At 36.3% G+C, this 15,985-nt stretch overlaps 1 protein-coding gene across 1 annotated transcript in view; it reads right to left on the bottom strand.

Moving 5' to 3' along the window:
- The window catches only part of SCFD1 (sec1 family domain containing 1), a 109,206-nt gene that overhangs the window by 36,609 nt on the left and 56,612 nt on the right, over positions 1-15,985 (bottom strand). The window contains exons 15-17 of the mRNA XM_068991605.1: positions 9,079-9,175; positions 3,617-3,687; positions 540-619 (exon numbers count right to left, since the gene is read on the bottom strand). Coding sequence (XP_068847706.1) covers positions 540-619; positions 3,617-3,687; positions 9,079-9,175 — 248 coding nt within the window. The remainder of the gene's footprint in view (positions 1-539; positions 620-3,616; positions 3,688-9,078; positions 9,176-15,985) is intronic.

Below are 15,985 nucleotides of genomic sequence, written 5' to 3'. Positions count from 1 at the left end.
TGGGATTAATTCTTAAGAGAAAGCTGCTGCTGCTGCTGCTAAGTCGCTTTAGCCGTATCCGAAGAGAAAGCTAGGTCAAAGCTATTCCTTTTAAAAATACGTTTTATACCAGTGAGCAAAATTTTGACAATTTATATTTCTAATAGTGGAGTATAGACTCATCAATTTTCCTGGATCCTTGGCACATTTTCTAAATCTTCCTATTATATTAATCTGCATTTCTCTGATTACTAGTGAAATTAAAACATCTTAAAAATGTTTTAGAGCCATTTGACCTAAAACATTTCAGTCTTTGACTTTTTCATCTCACACCAGTGAAGAAAATATAGGAAAAAAAATGTCTAGGAAAGAAAGGCAGCAATATTTTATATAAAGTTGTGGAAAAAGTAGGGGAGATAAAGAAATATTTATGCCATTGAACAACAACAAAAAATACTAAGGCACTGTTAAATTTTCTTGGTAACATTTCCAGTTTTCTTGGAACTTGACTTCCATTGTACTTTCTTAAATGATAGGAACTTAAGAATAACAAAACTTACTTCCACTGTTTGATATATTGTAAGGGATTAAGGTTGCATCCTGCGTCAGTTAAAGCTTTTTTGTACTGCTCCAAATCAGCCTGAAATAAGAATATGACAAAAATCTTTACTTTCATGAAAGAGACCATTTTGTTTGTTGTCATCTGATTAGTCAAAAAGTTAAGACTAAAGGCAAGAGCACCTAAGTAAGTGGAGTGGTACCTTAAGGGAGCACCCAAATGAGTACCCAAGACAAAAATCACATACAGTGAAAATTACCTTTAACAGGCTCCCAAATCACCTAAGCAGTATGGTGTTTTGTCATCCCTCAGCAAGCCCAACAGAGTCAGTGTTTCCTCCACTGTGGACATAGATTGTTTGTCCTTGGAATAAGCATTAAATGAATATCTGGATTGATCAAGAATATTTCAAAACTGGAAACATGAAGGGAGTGATGCTGACTTAGGGAATCACTGCAGATTCAGGTGGTCCCATCTCATATTCACTGTAAATTTCCAAAGTTATTAACTGAACAGCAGGTGACCTACACTTTTTAATAGTTAAATAGTTCTCTTTCTTAGTCTTTTATTTCCTAACGAGTAAAGTCCAGTTGAATTTATGTCACGGGAGCTATCACAACAACTCCATTATAAAACTTTTCTAAGAAAAAGAAACTTTTAAGCTCACCATCAATCAGAGCTGCTTCATATACTGGGAGCTATTAATCTGACAGTGAGCTTCCCTGGTGGCTCAGATGGTCAAGAATCTGCATGCAATGCAGGAGACCTGGGTTCAATCCCTGGGTTGGGAAGCGTCCCTGGAGATGGGAATGGCTACCCACTCCAGTATTCCTGCCTGGAGAATTCCATGGACAGAGGAGCCTGGTGGCTTACAGTCCATGAGGTTGCAATCAGACACAAGAGAGCAACCAACACTTTCAATTTGACATTAATAGTCAAAATCTGCCCCAAGCCTCTTAATGATTACTTATAAAAAGACATAATTCTTACCAAAAATAAATAAAATCATATGGGCTTCCCTGATAGCCCAGTTGGTAAAGAATCTGCCTGAAATGCAGGAGACTCTGGTTTGATTCCTGGGTCAGGAAGATCTGCTGGAAAAGGAATAGGCTACCCACTCCAGCATTCTTGGGCTTCCCTTGTGGCTCAGCTGGTAAAGAATCCGCCTGCAATGTGGGAGACCTGGGTTCAATTCTTGGTTGGGAAGATCCTCTGGAGAAGGGAATGGCTACCTACTCCTGTATTCTGGCCTGGAGAATTCCATGGACTATATAGGCCATGGGGTTGCAAAGAGCTGGACACAATTGAGCAATTTTCACTTTCATATATTCCTAAGAAAATATTATAAATAGGTTTTTAGAATCCCTTAAGCTATAGGTATACCCCCATTAATGACAGAGATCTTTCTAGAAAGAAACCTATATTGTAGTCACCCCTCATCAGCAGTTTTGCCTTCCAGGTTCGTTTGGAAAAGCACGATGATGATATCTCACGCTGTCCTGCTCAGTCCTGCCCCAATCAGTGACATCCTCTGCTCCTGACATCTAACCATCAAAATCATCATGGCTTGATGACACAGGATCACCTGAAGCAGATGATTCTCCTTCATGTCAGAAGGCTCATAGTAGTCTAATGCTATATCTCAGTGGCTACATCATTCACCTCATTTCATCTGATCACACAGGCATTTTATCAGCTGACATCATCAACATGAGAAGGATGAGTATAATAACTGTATTTTGAGAGAGTCCACATTCATATAACTTTTTATTATGGTATATTGTTATAATTACTCTATTTTATTAGCCATTTTTGTTAATCTGTGTCTAATTTAAAAATTAAACTTTTATCATCAGTATGTATGTATAGGAAAAAACAGTATATATGGTTGAGGGGGCATTTGGTACTATTCATGGTTTCAGGCATCCAATGGGGGTCTTGGATTATATCTCCCTTGGATAAGGGGGGACTACGGAACTTTCTAACTAAAAGTCAAGAGACATATTCCTGGGACAAAGCAGAATTGACCTAAAGCAAATACTGGTTTACTTTTCTGTTTTAACATGTCAAATAAAAAGAAACCTCACAATCTACCAGACATCAGAAAAATAATTGCTATCAGCAAAGGAAAGCAGTTTGCAACAGCTGTTATCATTCTAGGTGTCTTTCCCAAGGTCCTTATGCTAGTTGCTCATCTAGTTAAAACTATACAAGTTAATATCAGGAAGAGTTAACAGGTCTCCAGTGCAGCAACAATACAAAAATCACTGCTTCCTTCAGAGTAAGTCAATTACCACTGCACACTTAAAAAAATTTTTTTCCCTCAAAAGCAGCTGATGGCTCATGAAAGAGAAGGAAAACAATAAAATATCCCACAATCTACTCTTCCACTGAGGGGAAAAAAAAAATCTAGAAAGGAAAACTGATCATTTTCCAATCATTCTTAGAAATGTATTCTAACATAAAAGTAGCTTTTTTTTTTTACTTTAGTATAAAATTTCAATGCTATTTTTATATGAATCATGACAGATGTTGAATCTGAAGTTTAATTTTATGAAATTATAGTATTTATATAACTTTTGGAACTTAAGTTATTTTCCTCCAAGTGACTTCTTTGTATTTTATAAAGGACATTAGTTTTAAACAACTGCAAAATATTACCAAATTTTTCGGTTAAAGCTTAATTTCTTGTAAGTATTAGTGGCTACAGCTTAAAGAAATGGAACTTCTAGGATCATCACATCATGAGAAATGGTAAGCTCAATCTTCGAAAAAAAGTAGAACAAACTTGGTTAACTTAGTTTAGAATAGTTATTTCCAGAAATAAGAATTTTGGCCACCTGAATTCTGTTCATGTTCAAACAACTTAAAAGGGGTGAGATATTTTGTGAGTAAATCGTTCTCTTGGTGACAAATACTGCTATAAAATTCAGCAGTAAATAGAACCAGCCTTAAGAAACTGTTTTTCTTTTAAAGGAAGGAATGAAATGATCATTTGGCCATAGTGGTTTTTACTTCTATTTTTGAAACAAGTGAGTATCCCCCTTTCCTCCCAATAACTGAATACAGAGGACATACCTCAGAAGGTGCTTGCTGTGCACTTATGTAATAGATAAGAAACAGCCTCATTTTATCTTCTGGAGTTCCTGCTACAAAGGGGAAACAGATGAGGGAAAAAAAGACTTTCATAATTCCAGTTGTTATGTATTATAGTCAAGACTATAAACTCAAGGTATACATAAATGTGACAAAATAAGCTTCTTGATTCAAATGATTTAACGTTATAGGCACTAAATTACAACCATGTAAAATACAGATATGGAAAAAGATGAAATACTACAGGATTACAGGATTACCATCTGCAGTCTATCTTCCAAACTGTCTATAATGTTGAGATTAATTTTTCAGATATAAACTTAAGAAGAAAAAAATGGTATAGGTAGGATAATCATATAATTCTAAAACAATACCCTTTTGAAATGAAAAGGGGGGTGCTAAATAATACTTATGTAAGGACAACTTGGTATAAAAATGGGACTATCCTAGGAAACCAGTTGCCTGCTCCCCGCACCATGCACTAGTTCATGAAACCTTGCTGGCTAAAACCATCTAACTGAGCCCCAAGGTCATACTTCTGAGATTGGAGCCACTAAATAAATGTACATTTCTCCTCCTTTTGAAAGGTCTATGAAGATTTGGAAAAACCATGTCTATAGTATAATATACCACTGTATTATGCAGATTATATTTGCCTGCAATTTTAGGACAAAATAAAAGATTTCAGAGAAATTTCTTGCTTTCAGTGAGTATTCTGAGCTACTTCTATTATCCAAAGCCAGAGACTGTCCAGAGAATCTTTATTCTCCCCTCAGTTACTAGGTGTGCTCTGGTGCAAAGTGATAAGACAGTTCTCATGGGTAACTCAGTTTCACTATTCAACAAATACCAATATGCATTCTCACTTCAAAGTGTATCCCAACATGTAAGAACTCAGAATTGTTATACTTCACTATAGAATAAAAACAAGAATAATTTTTTCAAAACATACTGACTGATGACTCATTGATTTTTTTTTATCTTCAAATTATCCTTACTCCCTAAATATGACGAAGACTTGGTAATAGAGATGAAAGACAGGCTCTCCTAAGTTCTTATGTTTACAAATAGATATTGTATTTTAAACATTCTGAAATAGGTTACAGGATGAAGGGTCTTGTTCAAATCCTAGGAGAAAGCTGGTATTTTTGTTTTAACAGGTAATTAGCCTGTCTGGGTTCAGGCCAAAGTTCCTACCAGCCTCTGTGAGTTGTGGTTCTGTCATGGACTCTATTTTCAAAATGTCTGCAGTGCTACTCAGCTCTGTTCCACTGCCGAGGAGCCAGTATAGGAATTTGGAGGTCATCTTGTCGTTCACCTTTCAATCCTTGGAATTGCTGTGTAGAATCAGATTTAGGCATGAACAACTCAGAGGTGAGCCCAGGAATTCATTAACAACTTTATGGGGTTGCTTTGCTGAGCTCCTTCCTTCCTTCTGTAACCGCCCTGGTACTTTCCAGTTTCCGTGGCCTTCCCTTTTTGGTGCTCCAGCCAGAAAGCTTTGGCTTTAGTTCAGTTCAGTCGCTTAGTCGTGTCCAACTCTTTGCGGCTCCATGAACTGCAGCATGCCAGGATTCCCTGTCCATCAGCAACTTCCGGAGTTTATCCAAACCCATGTTCATCAAGTCGGTGATGCCATCCAGCCATCTCATCCTCAGTTGTCCCCTTCTCCTTCTGCCCTCTATCTTTTCCAGCATCAGGGTCTTTTCAAATGAGTCAGCTCTTCGCATCAGGTGGCCAAAGTACTGGAGTTTCAGCTTCAACATCATTCCTTTCAATGAACACCCAGGACTGATCTCCTTTAGGATGGACTGGTTGGATCTCCTTGCAGTCCAAGGGACTCTCAAGAGTCTTCTCCAACACCACAGTTCAAAAGCATCATTCTTTGGCACTCAGCTTTGTTCATAGTCCAACTCTCACATCCATACATGACCACTGGAAAAACCATAGCCTTGACTAGACGGACCTTTGCTGGCAAAGTAATGTCTCTGCTTTTTAATATGCTGTCTAGGTTGGTCATAGCTTTCCTTCCAAGGAGCAAGCGTCTTTTAATTTCATGGCTGCAGTCACCAACTACAGTGATTTTGGAGCACCCCAAAATAAAGTCTGACACTATTTCCCATGAAGTGATGGGACCAGATGCCATGATCTTCATTTTCTGCATGTTGAGCTTTAAGCCAACTTTTTCACTCTCCTCTTTCACTTTCATCAAGAGGTTTTTTAGTTCTTCTTCACTTTCTGCCATAAGGATGGTGTCATCCGCATATCTGAGGTTATTGGTATTTCCCCCTTTTCTAAGGGTGGGTGCTTATTCTGCTTCGAGAAGGCACTCTTCGACAAGGAGAAACATATTTATAATTCCAACAGGGTCAATGTCCTAAAGCCTCTGCTAAAGTTTTTAAGTCATAGGATGCTAAGAATTGGAGGGCATGCAATGCTTATAATGACATTAGTCACAGCGGAGCTAAATGGAAATAGGAAAAATGTCTCCTTTACAACTTGAGTACTCCAGAGTCTGGAGCTAGCAGCTAAAGGCTGGATCCTCTGGTCACATTCAAGTTTCTACTGCAACTGCTATTTTAGAGGCAGAGTTTCCTCACTGAATAATTTGATACTTCAGAGAACAGTTTTAAGTATAATTCAGGGAGCTTTTTTCTCCCTGGAAAATTTGAGAGTAAGGTGTTGAACTGCTTTCCTACCATTCCCAAATGTTAAGGACATTCTCCAAATATAGTAACTTCAAAATAACAGAACAGACTAACATATCAAAATCAGAAAATTAGTGTTGGTCCTTTAGTACCATCTAATCCTTAGATGTCACTCCAAGTTTCACCTACTGTCTCTATAATATCCTTTATGGGAAAAAGAATCATGTGTTGCTGCGAAGAGCTGTCATCTCTTATATACAGTTGTCTTCTGTATGAAACAGTTCCTCAAGTCGTTCTTGACTTCATGGCCTTGATAAGGCTTATAGGTTATTTTTTCCTTCCTTTTGGTAGAATACTCCACAATTAATTTTTGACTGAATTTCCTCATGATTAGATTCAGGCTGTACATCTTTGACAGGAATACAACAAAAGTGATACTGTATTTTTATACTGAATCTTTCGGGTGGTACACTATTTCAGTATGCCTCATTACTGCTGATGTTCAATGTGATTACCTAATAAGGCATCTATCAGGCTTCTCCCCTGTCAAGTTATTTTTCTTCTTCTGTAAGTAATAAGTATTTTGTACGGAGGTACTTTGAAACTGTGTAAATAATCTGGAAAATTTCTATATATTCATTAATTATATCTGCATGGACTCATGGCTTCCTATTTCATTCAGTATGTTATAATGTTATCATCATTATTTATTTTGGTACTGTCATGATCTGGCCATTGGGGGCCTCTTCAAGCTGACTTTTGGGTTCTTTTTGATACATTCCATCATGTTTTGAGTACTTTCCTTGCTTTCTGATACAACACAATGTTTCAGGCTTATTTTGTACTTCCTCTTCCTAGAATCAACCATTTATTTCGCCAATGAGTCCTAGTGGAAAGTGGAATAGAGAAGCTAAAAGTTTTACTACTGGAGAATTGTTGCTCCTCATTCTGCTCAAGTGGCAGAACTAGGGAATGCATATATTTGAGTACACACACACAGAAAATCTATAGTTACTTCCTATTTGATAAGTATTTAGTGCAAATACCAAGTCCACATCGGCACCTCCAATTCCAATATTACAGGTTTCATTCTAGTTTTCTTCCTTTTAATATTTGTAACTTTCATCTCTGACAATGGGAAACCTCGCTCCCATTATATTATCTGATATATTTACTTATTTAACCAGTACCCTGTATGTAACAAATATCCTAACTCTGCTACTGTCTGCTTGCCTGCATAGATGTCGTCTCACTCCAATCTGGTTCTGATTCCCTACAATGGACACACACATGTGCCTGGCTATATTTCTTACCCCATCTGAGCCAATGCCTGGTTTGTCCTGTGCAGGGTCACCCTCCTTAATCTGATAGGACCCTCAGACTCCAGGACTAAACTGCTCCCACATATGGACATCATGCTCACCTCACTTGGGACTCTAATACCTCAAGTTAGATTACCAACCATCCCTCTACCTGATTTGTGGATGCCTTCTCATTCTGCTTGGGTTCTGACATCTTGTTCTGGACTAAAGCAGTACTTGGAGAAGGAAAGAACAACCCACTCTAATATTCTTGCCTAGGAAATCCTAAGGACAGAGGGACCCGGAGGGCTACAGTCCATGGTGTCACAAGACTTGAACATGACTTAGTGACTGAAAGAACAAAAGTGATATAGACTGGCACTGTGTATGAACGTCTACCTTGCTCTGCTCTACTTAATGTCTTTAAAAATGAATTGGTTTGAGAAAGTAAGGGAAATGAAAAAGGTTCTGATTGTTTTTTTAATCAGCATATTTTTTGCTTAAACTTTACTCAAAACTGATTGTAAATAACAAGAAATAGTTCTTAAGTGATGGACTTAGATATATGTTACATATGTTTTCACTGTAAAGTACACATACCTTCAAAATATTATGTTCTCCCCACAAATCTAGCTTTTTATAAATCTCTCAATACTAGAGATTCTCAGAAATTTTTATGAATAGAACCTTTTAATTACAAACATTTCAAAAAAATTGTTTCTTATCTTTCAATTTGATATAAAATCTAAGTCATAACCAAAACAATAACTCAAAAACCATTATCAGCTGAAGAACTTGTATGTAAAATAGAAGCTTAATAGCTTATATTATTTTTATTCATTTTTGAAAAGAGCTGAGATCTGAATTGAAAACTCTTCTGAAATTATCAAGTCTCTAAAGTTTAGAGAATTTTAGAGGCTAAAACTCTACGCAGACTTTATGATCATTGTAACTGAACACAGTAATTAGATTATAAGTACAAATAGTTATATCTTGTTTAAAGAAAATCTAAAGAACATATACTTAGATAAATATAAAGGGATTGTCAACAGAGTTAAAAGTGAACTGCCAAAGTATTTAAAACAGAATTCAGTTTTAGATATTGACACATCTTTTTAGGAAACTCTATAGGGTTAAACCAAATTAGAATGTGTGTCATGCTTGGTTTGAATGTTTTACCTTCAGATCTTGCTGGAGCCAGCAGAAATTGAGCTTCAAATATATCACTTTAAACAAATGAATATAAAAAGTGCTTATATACTAATATATTAATAAAGCATACCTTCAAAGGAGAGTTCAATAAAATAAAATGCAAATAATTTTTCTAATTTAGGAACTGCTATGCTACAAACTTTTCAACAGGAAATAGCTCAATTATCTCATTAATAGCAAAGATTGTGAGAAAAATAATAATTCTATTCAAATTTTACTCAAATTGAAATATTGGATTCATCAGATGAAAAACTTATATTAACCTCAAATTTATGATACATACCATCAGGGTCTGATATTATATCTAGAAGAGATTTATCCAGAGTAGTTTTGCTCATTATTTTTTCTTCATATTCAAAATACACATCCAGTTTTCTTGCCTGTTTCAAAATAAGTATCAGATTAGAGAACATTAATAAAAACATACTAAAAACCTCTCTGCTTACCAGTGCCTATTTTCTATGATCAATTTTAAAAACAAATGTTAATTTCCTAGTAGAATTTACTTTTGTTTTACTTTTAACCATACACTTAGTGTAAAAAATGAGATTGACTATTTCATTTATATTTGACTTATAAATTTACAATAACTCTGCATGTCGTATGGTAACAAAGACAAAAGTCACACAAATCTCAATTATTGTGTTAATAAGTAACTAGCATACAAATAACACTATTTCATGCAAATTAATGTCAAGTGGTCAAGTTATGTTTACTCTTTAGTGAGTAAATCCACATAATTTTATAACTAGACAGAAAGTTATCCTATTTTCAATGGCTTAAACTGTTCATTAATTTTCCCACTAAATACTTTGAACTTTAATTAACGCAAAAGTAGTCAAACTTTGCTTTTCTGTACGGCAGCTCTTCTAATTTAAAATCCAAATGAAATTAACATGTTAGGATAATCCAAGGTAAATAAAAATCATGAAGCATCTATTAGATTATGCTTCAGATAAGATGCGAGAGACAAGAACATGTTTTACTACTGAAGATGTTACCAATCTAAGTAGAAATCATTCATGAAATAAATGAGAACACAGAGATATCAATAAAGAATCAAAATATAAATACAGAATATAAATAAACAGTAAATTAAGATGATAGAATGAAATAAATATTAACCAATTATACAGAAGGAAGTGATGAATTCTGTTGTTCTGAAAGTGATTTGGGGACATGGATAGACACAGTTCATTTCACTTAAAGGAATCGTGCGTGTGAGTATGCCTGTGTGTGCATGTTAGTCACTCAGTTGTGTCTGACCAGGCTCCTCTGTGTGTGTGTGTGTGTGTGTGTGTTTGTGTGTTAGTTGTTCAGTCATGTCCAACTCTTTGCGACCCCATGGACTACAGCTCTCCAGGCTCCTCTGTCCACAGGATTCTGCAGGCACGAATACTGGAGTGGGTAGCCATCCCCTTCTCTGGGGATCGAAACCAGGTCTCTCGACTACAGGTGGATTCTTTACTGTCTGAGCCACCAGCAGAGCCCTGGTTAAAGGGATATCAAGGCATGATCAGAGTGGATAGGTCTGAATGGCAGATTCAGCAGTGATTTCATACATGAGCCAACAGGTGATCAACCCCTCAATCCCACTCCTCCACTGTGGCATTACAAGGCCAGAGCTTTAAACAGATGAAATACTCAGCTTGAAAATCAAAACATGAAAAGGTAAATATACTGAGACCTGTCCTCACTCCTGTCCTTTTCTACCCCATTTCCACCTGCTTCTTTGGCTATTTATTTCTCCTATAGTTTTTCAGCTTCTCTATGCAAATACAAGCAAATAGTATCTATATCCTAATATCCCTCTGCTTTCTGACACAAAAGGCAATATACTATACTCTGCTGTCCCTTGTTTTCACTCAGCAATATATTCTACACCAGTACACGGAGAATTTCCTTGAGTGAAGTTGAGATAAGAGTTACTAAACTTTGTAATAGAGTTTTTGTTTTTTACAAATGGCTCTCCACGTTTTTTTTTTTTTAGATTCCCTGATATAGGAACTATTTTAATTACTGTATAAAGCTACTTTGAATAAACAAAATAGATAGACGCTAAAGTACTAGGAATGGAAAAATGCAGCATCAAAAATGAACAAAAGAAACAGGAAGGAGATCCTAGGAAAGTGACCACAGTGGTGACTGTGGGAATGGGAACAGAGACGTATACTTAATAACTAACATGAGAATGTACGTAGGAAGGAAAAGAGTGAAAAAAGCCAAAGATAATTCCTGGGAAATAAAATGATGGTAGTAGGAACTGTGTGTGCTTAGTCTCTCAGCTGCATCCAATTCTTTGTGACCCCATGGACTGCAGTCCGCCAGGCTCCTCTGTCCATGAGGATTCTCCAGGCAAAAATACTGGAGTGAGTTGCCATGCCCTCCTCCAGGGGATCTTCCCAAGCCAAGGATCGAACCCAGGTCTCCTGCACTGCAGGCGGATTATCTACCAACCGAGGCCACCAGGGAAGCCCTATGTTAACATAAATATTAGACTGGGAAAGGCTAATTATCTGTAGACTAAAGCCGAGAATGGAAGGGGGAAGGAGATAAAATAAGGTGTTAGGCTGACTTTCAGGGCCTCACAATCTGCTCCAGCCAACTTTCCTGTTTTACCACTATTCACCAGGTTCAGTTCCCTTTAGTCACATCAATTAACTCACTGACTTTTCATTAAAATTAGTGAATGCTTTTAATCCTCAAGCTTGGGCTTGAATTATTCTCTTAGCTTTTTTAGAATGCATTTCTCCTCCATCACCTGCCCAGTGAATTCTACTAATTTTTCAAGGTCCAGCATCTTTGCAGCTTCTCTAGAACCCTTCAACCTCTGTTTCTTCCCTTTCCTGCTCCTTCCCAATCTCCTTCTTCACTGGGAGAATTAATTAAGCCCTTAAGTGTGTACTGACAGCACTTCACACACTTCTCCGTAACAGCAATGATTACACCACATTACTCTCTTTGGTTTACATACCCTTCTAGAACTATAAACTTCCTAGAATGTTTCTAATTGTTTAACCCTAGGAGTCTAACAAAGCACCTGTCTTGTAGCAAAATATATGTCAAATTTCTAAGCTCAGAGCAAGACATATACAGATCAAGTAATCATCTTTAAAAGTTATGAAAGTAGATAAATGAACTTCCAGAAGTGAAAAATGCAGAGAATCAAGCATTCGTGATTCAATAGATATAAAATCAAGCATGTTAAATGCCATAATGGACTCTAGCGTGTGTACCCGCATAAATGAAGAAACATGGCCACTCAGACTCGTTTTGCTCTTCTTGACGTATTAACTTATCCACATTTTAACTTCTAATAACAATGGAGGCAGAATTAAAAAACAAGTTAATCTGATGGCTAATGGGTAGACATTCTTTTGAAGGTGATAATGTTCTAAAATTGCCTTGTGATTATGGTTGTGTAACTCTCTGAAAATAGTAAAAACCACTAAATTGTATGGTTTAAAAAGGTGAATTGTATGGTATGTGAACTATATTTCCATAAAGGAGTTAAATAAAAATCATGCAGCATTTCAATATACTGACTGGGAAGGAGCCTCATGGGGGAGGGAAAGGAATGAAGTAAAGATCTAACCTGCGTAAGAGAACTAGTGCCTGTTCAGTATCTAGTATGTGCAAGGCACTTTACTTACAGCTATGGCTTTCAAATGTTTCTAAACAGAGAACCTCAGGACCCTCTTTCTCAAACCAAATCTTCTGCAGAACCCTAAACATAAAATAGATACAAGTGACCAATTAAATGTCTCTATTGAGTCTAGGGTATCAGAGAATAGTGTTTAAAAGCTACAAAATCAGATTATCTCATTTAATTCTCCAGACAACACTATAAACTAGGAATTATTAATCCCATTTTAAAGATGAAGAAACAGACACAAAGAAACATAGATTTATTCCAGGTTACCAGAGTAGAAGCAGAGAGTTGAGATTCAAATCCAGGTCAGATTCCATATACACCACAGATAAAGAGGAGGGAAAATTACATTCTCCTCAAGAAAAATTTATTGCTTCTTTTGTATACAGGAAAGTATACTTGTCAATTAGTATATATTTATTTTTTTGGTAATACACATAATTTACATATATGTGGGGAATTTGTGGTGAATTCACATAACAATCAAGATGTGAATGTTTTTACTGGATTAAAATAAGGACCATCTACAGAACTGTACATTATAGGTGATCAACAAGTACAGAGGAAAGAAAGCCAAAATGGCACTATCAGAAGGAGTTGAGTAAAAGAATGCAAAATTCTTCTTTAAATGAGGTATTCTTGACTTTACTTGATAAACTGAGCTGGACTGAAACAGAATAACAATGATACATAGCATAGCAAAAAAAAAAATTACAAGTCAAAGTTCAAAATACAAAGAGTTTTAGGTATGAGTTCCAACTCTGCCATTAACTAGGGAATATTTTACCTTTTTTGGAGGTAAGAGGTATATCTTATTTCCTTCAATGATTAAATGAAGAATATTTCACAAAATACGTTCTGCAGGGTGCTAGTTCTTACAGTTGGTTAAGAAATAATCCCTAGAAGCGTTCCAAAGTCAACAGAGTTTACGTTTTTTAAAAATGTTTTTAAAATGCATATATAACGCTGCATTATGAATCTCTAAGAGGAAGATACAGCACATTTTACTTCTAACTTTATTTGACCAAAAAAGAAGAAACCTTACTATCTCATGGAATCTGCTAAGAACTCTGTCCCAAGGTTCCTTCTAGTCCTAAGTTCCCCAGTAGGTTTGTGAAGGACTCTGGAAAATGGGGGCCACAGGACTGAGGAATTATAAGGGCAATGTTTGACTTTCTACTTTCTAGTCTGATTTGTATACCCCTGGTGCTTATGAATTATTCTCTATTCTGTTATTCTACGTGCTGACATTGTAAGTGACCTTAAATTCTGTAGAACAAGTCAAGGTATAAATAAGTAAAATGTGAGATACCTATTTAAAAAGTTAAGGAATGCATCTGTCCTCTCCTTTCATTGTAAACATCTGAGACTGTTCATCACAAGTCTGCTTCTCCTCTCTGTGTTTAACTTACAGCATATTCTTATAAGGGAAAAGACTGGAAAAAAAAACCCTCCCAGGTTTACCCACTCACAAACTATGTAGCATATCCTCTGTTTCTTGCTATTCTATGTCATTTAAGCTGTAAAGCCAAAAACTCACATTACCAAAATTAGTCTTTGGTTTTCTCAATGACTTAATAAAAATCTGTTTTCTTACTTATAGATGATCTGAAGTAGGTGAACGCTAAGCATTATGTTTTTCACTTTTATCAAAGTAAAATAACATATAAAACACAGAATTTGGTTAAGTTTTAATGTAAGTATATACCCATGAAACCATATACACAATCCAGATAGTGAACATATCATTCACATCAGTTAAGGAAATTCTCTCATTGTAAATATCCTTCTTTTACTCTCCAACACCGTTCTTCATGTCCTACTTTCTGTGACTATAGATTAGCCTGCCTTTTTCTGAATTTTCTATAAACGCAACTATAGATTATGTGCTCTTTTTTTCTGTATGTAGCTTCTTTCACTCAGTGTAATTACTCTGAGATTCATTGAGTACACACTGTTGTATGTATTAATAGTAGCGCCTTTTTAATCGTTGAATACTATCCACTGTATAGATATACTGGACTCTGTTTACTTAATTAGCCTGTTGATAGACATCTGACTGATTTCCAGTTTGGGGCTATGACAAAGAGCTGCTATGAATATTCATGTATAATGAACACATTTGCTTTCATTTATCTTGAGTAAACTTAGGAGTAGAATGGCTGGAGCACATGATGGATTTGTGTTTAACATTTTAAGAAACAGAGATACTGTTTTCCAAAGTGGGTGCACCATTTTACACTGCTACCAGCAAAATATGAGAGTTCTAGTTCTGCATCCTTGCCAAAGGCTGACGTGATCAATATTTTAAAGTTTAGACATTCTGATAGATATGCAGAGGTATCTCACTATGGTTTTAGTTTGCTATTTTTCTAATTATTGTTGATGTTGAACTTCTTCATCACTCGGATATCTTTTTCAGTCAAATCTCTGTTCAAACTTTTTGCCCTTTTAAAAATTGGGTTGTGCATTTTCTCTATTGAGTTGTGAGAAGTCTTTAATTCTTTGAATGTAACCTTTATGAATCTATTGAGTCTTGCTAATGACAAAGCTTTATCTTCATGAAACCTGACGGTGGAAAAGTGAAAGAGAAAGGTAATTCCACACTTTGTTTTTTGAAGATGTGGAAGAGGTGTCCAGAAACTTAGTGTGAGAAACTAAAAGACATTTTACACATTGAAGAGCTGTCTTTGGTCATACTTGGAGTAAAGCAAACTTCTTTAATTTCTGATAATGACTAATCTTATTTGGGATGAAAGGAGGTATAAGATACAGTCTGTCAATTGGGGACTTCCTGCTACAGGATATATTTTCTCCTGCCTTGAAGAAAAGACAGCAAGGTCATATGAACATTCACTCAGTAGTGTACTGGATAAAAGATCATTTAAAACAGATTAGTCAAAATCCAGACAGAGAAATGTTCTGATTTACAGGACAGTATAGTTTCTTCCCTATAGTGATCAGGAGAGCAGTGATCAGTTAATCGAAGTCAGTTAATGCAAAGAAAAAAAAAAGGGGGATTTCCCTGCTGGTCCAGTGCTTAAGAATCTGCCTGCCAATGCAGGGGACATGGGTCTGATCCCTGATCTGGGAATATTCCACATCCCATGGGTCAATCTGTGAGCCGCAATGACTGAGCTCTTGTGCCACAATTACAAAGCTGTATGCCCTAGAGCCCGTGCTCTGCAACAAAGGAATCCACTGCAATGAGAAACCCATATACCTCCACTAGAAAGTGGTCCCCCCACATACCACAACTAGATAAAGTCTGTAAGCATCAATGAAGACCCAGCTCAGCCAAAAGAAAAAATAAAAAAGGACCTGGCTGTATATCCATGTTTAAACACTACAATTTAACTTAAGATCTAAAACATATAATTGTCTGTCAATTTTGAGGTAGACCCAAGACGGCTGAGCACTGAGGTTCATGGACTGAAATTTTTCTCTTTCCTGCATAATGCACATGTTAAGTGATCCAGTACTCTGGCCACCTCAAGTGAAGAGTTGACTCATTGGAAAAGACTCTGATGCTGGGAGG

Source organism: Capricornis sumatraensis, chromosome 19, assembly GCF_032405125.1.
Source record: "Capricornis sumatraensis isolate serow.1 chromosome 19, serow.2, whole genome shotgun sequence".
Classification (NCBI taxonomy): domain Eukaryota; kingdom Metazoa; phylum Chordata; class Mammalia; order Artiodactyla; family Bovidae; genus Capricornis; species Capricornis sumatraensis.
This window is presented reverse-complemented; position numbering and strand designations above follow the sequence as displayed.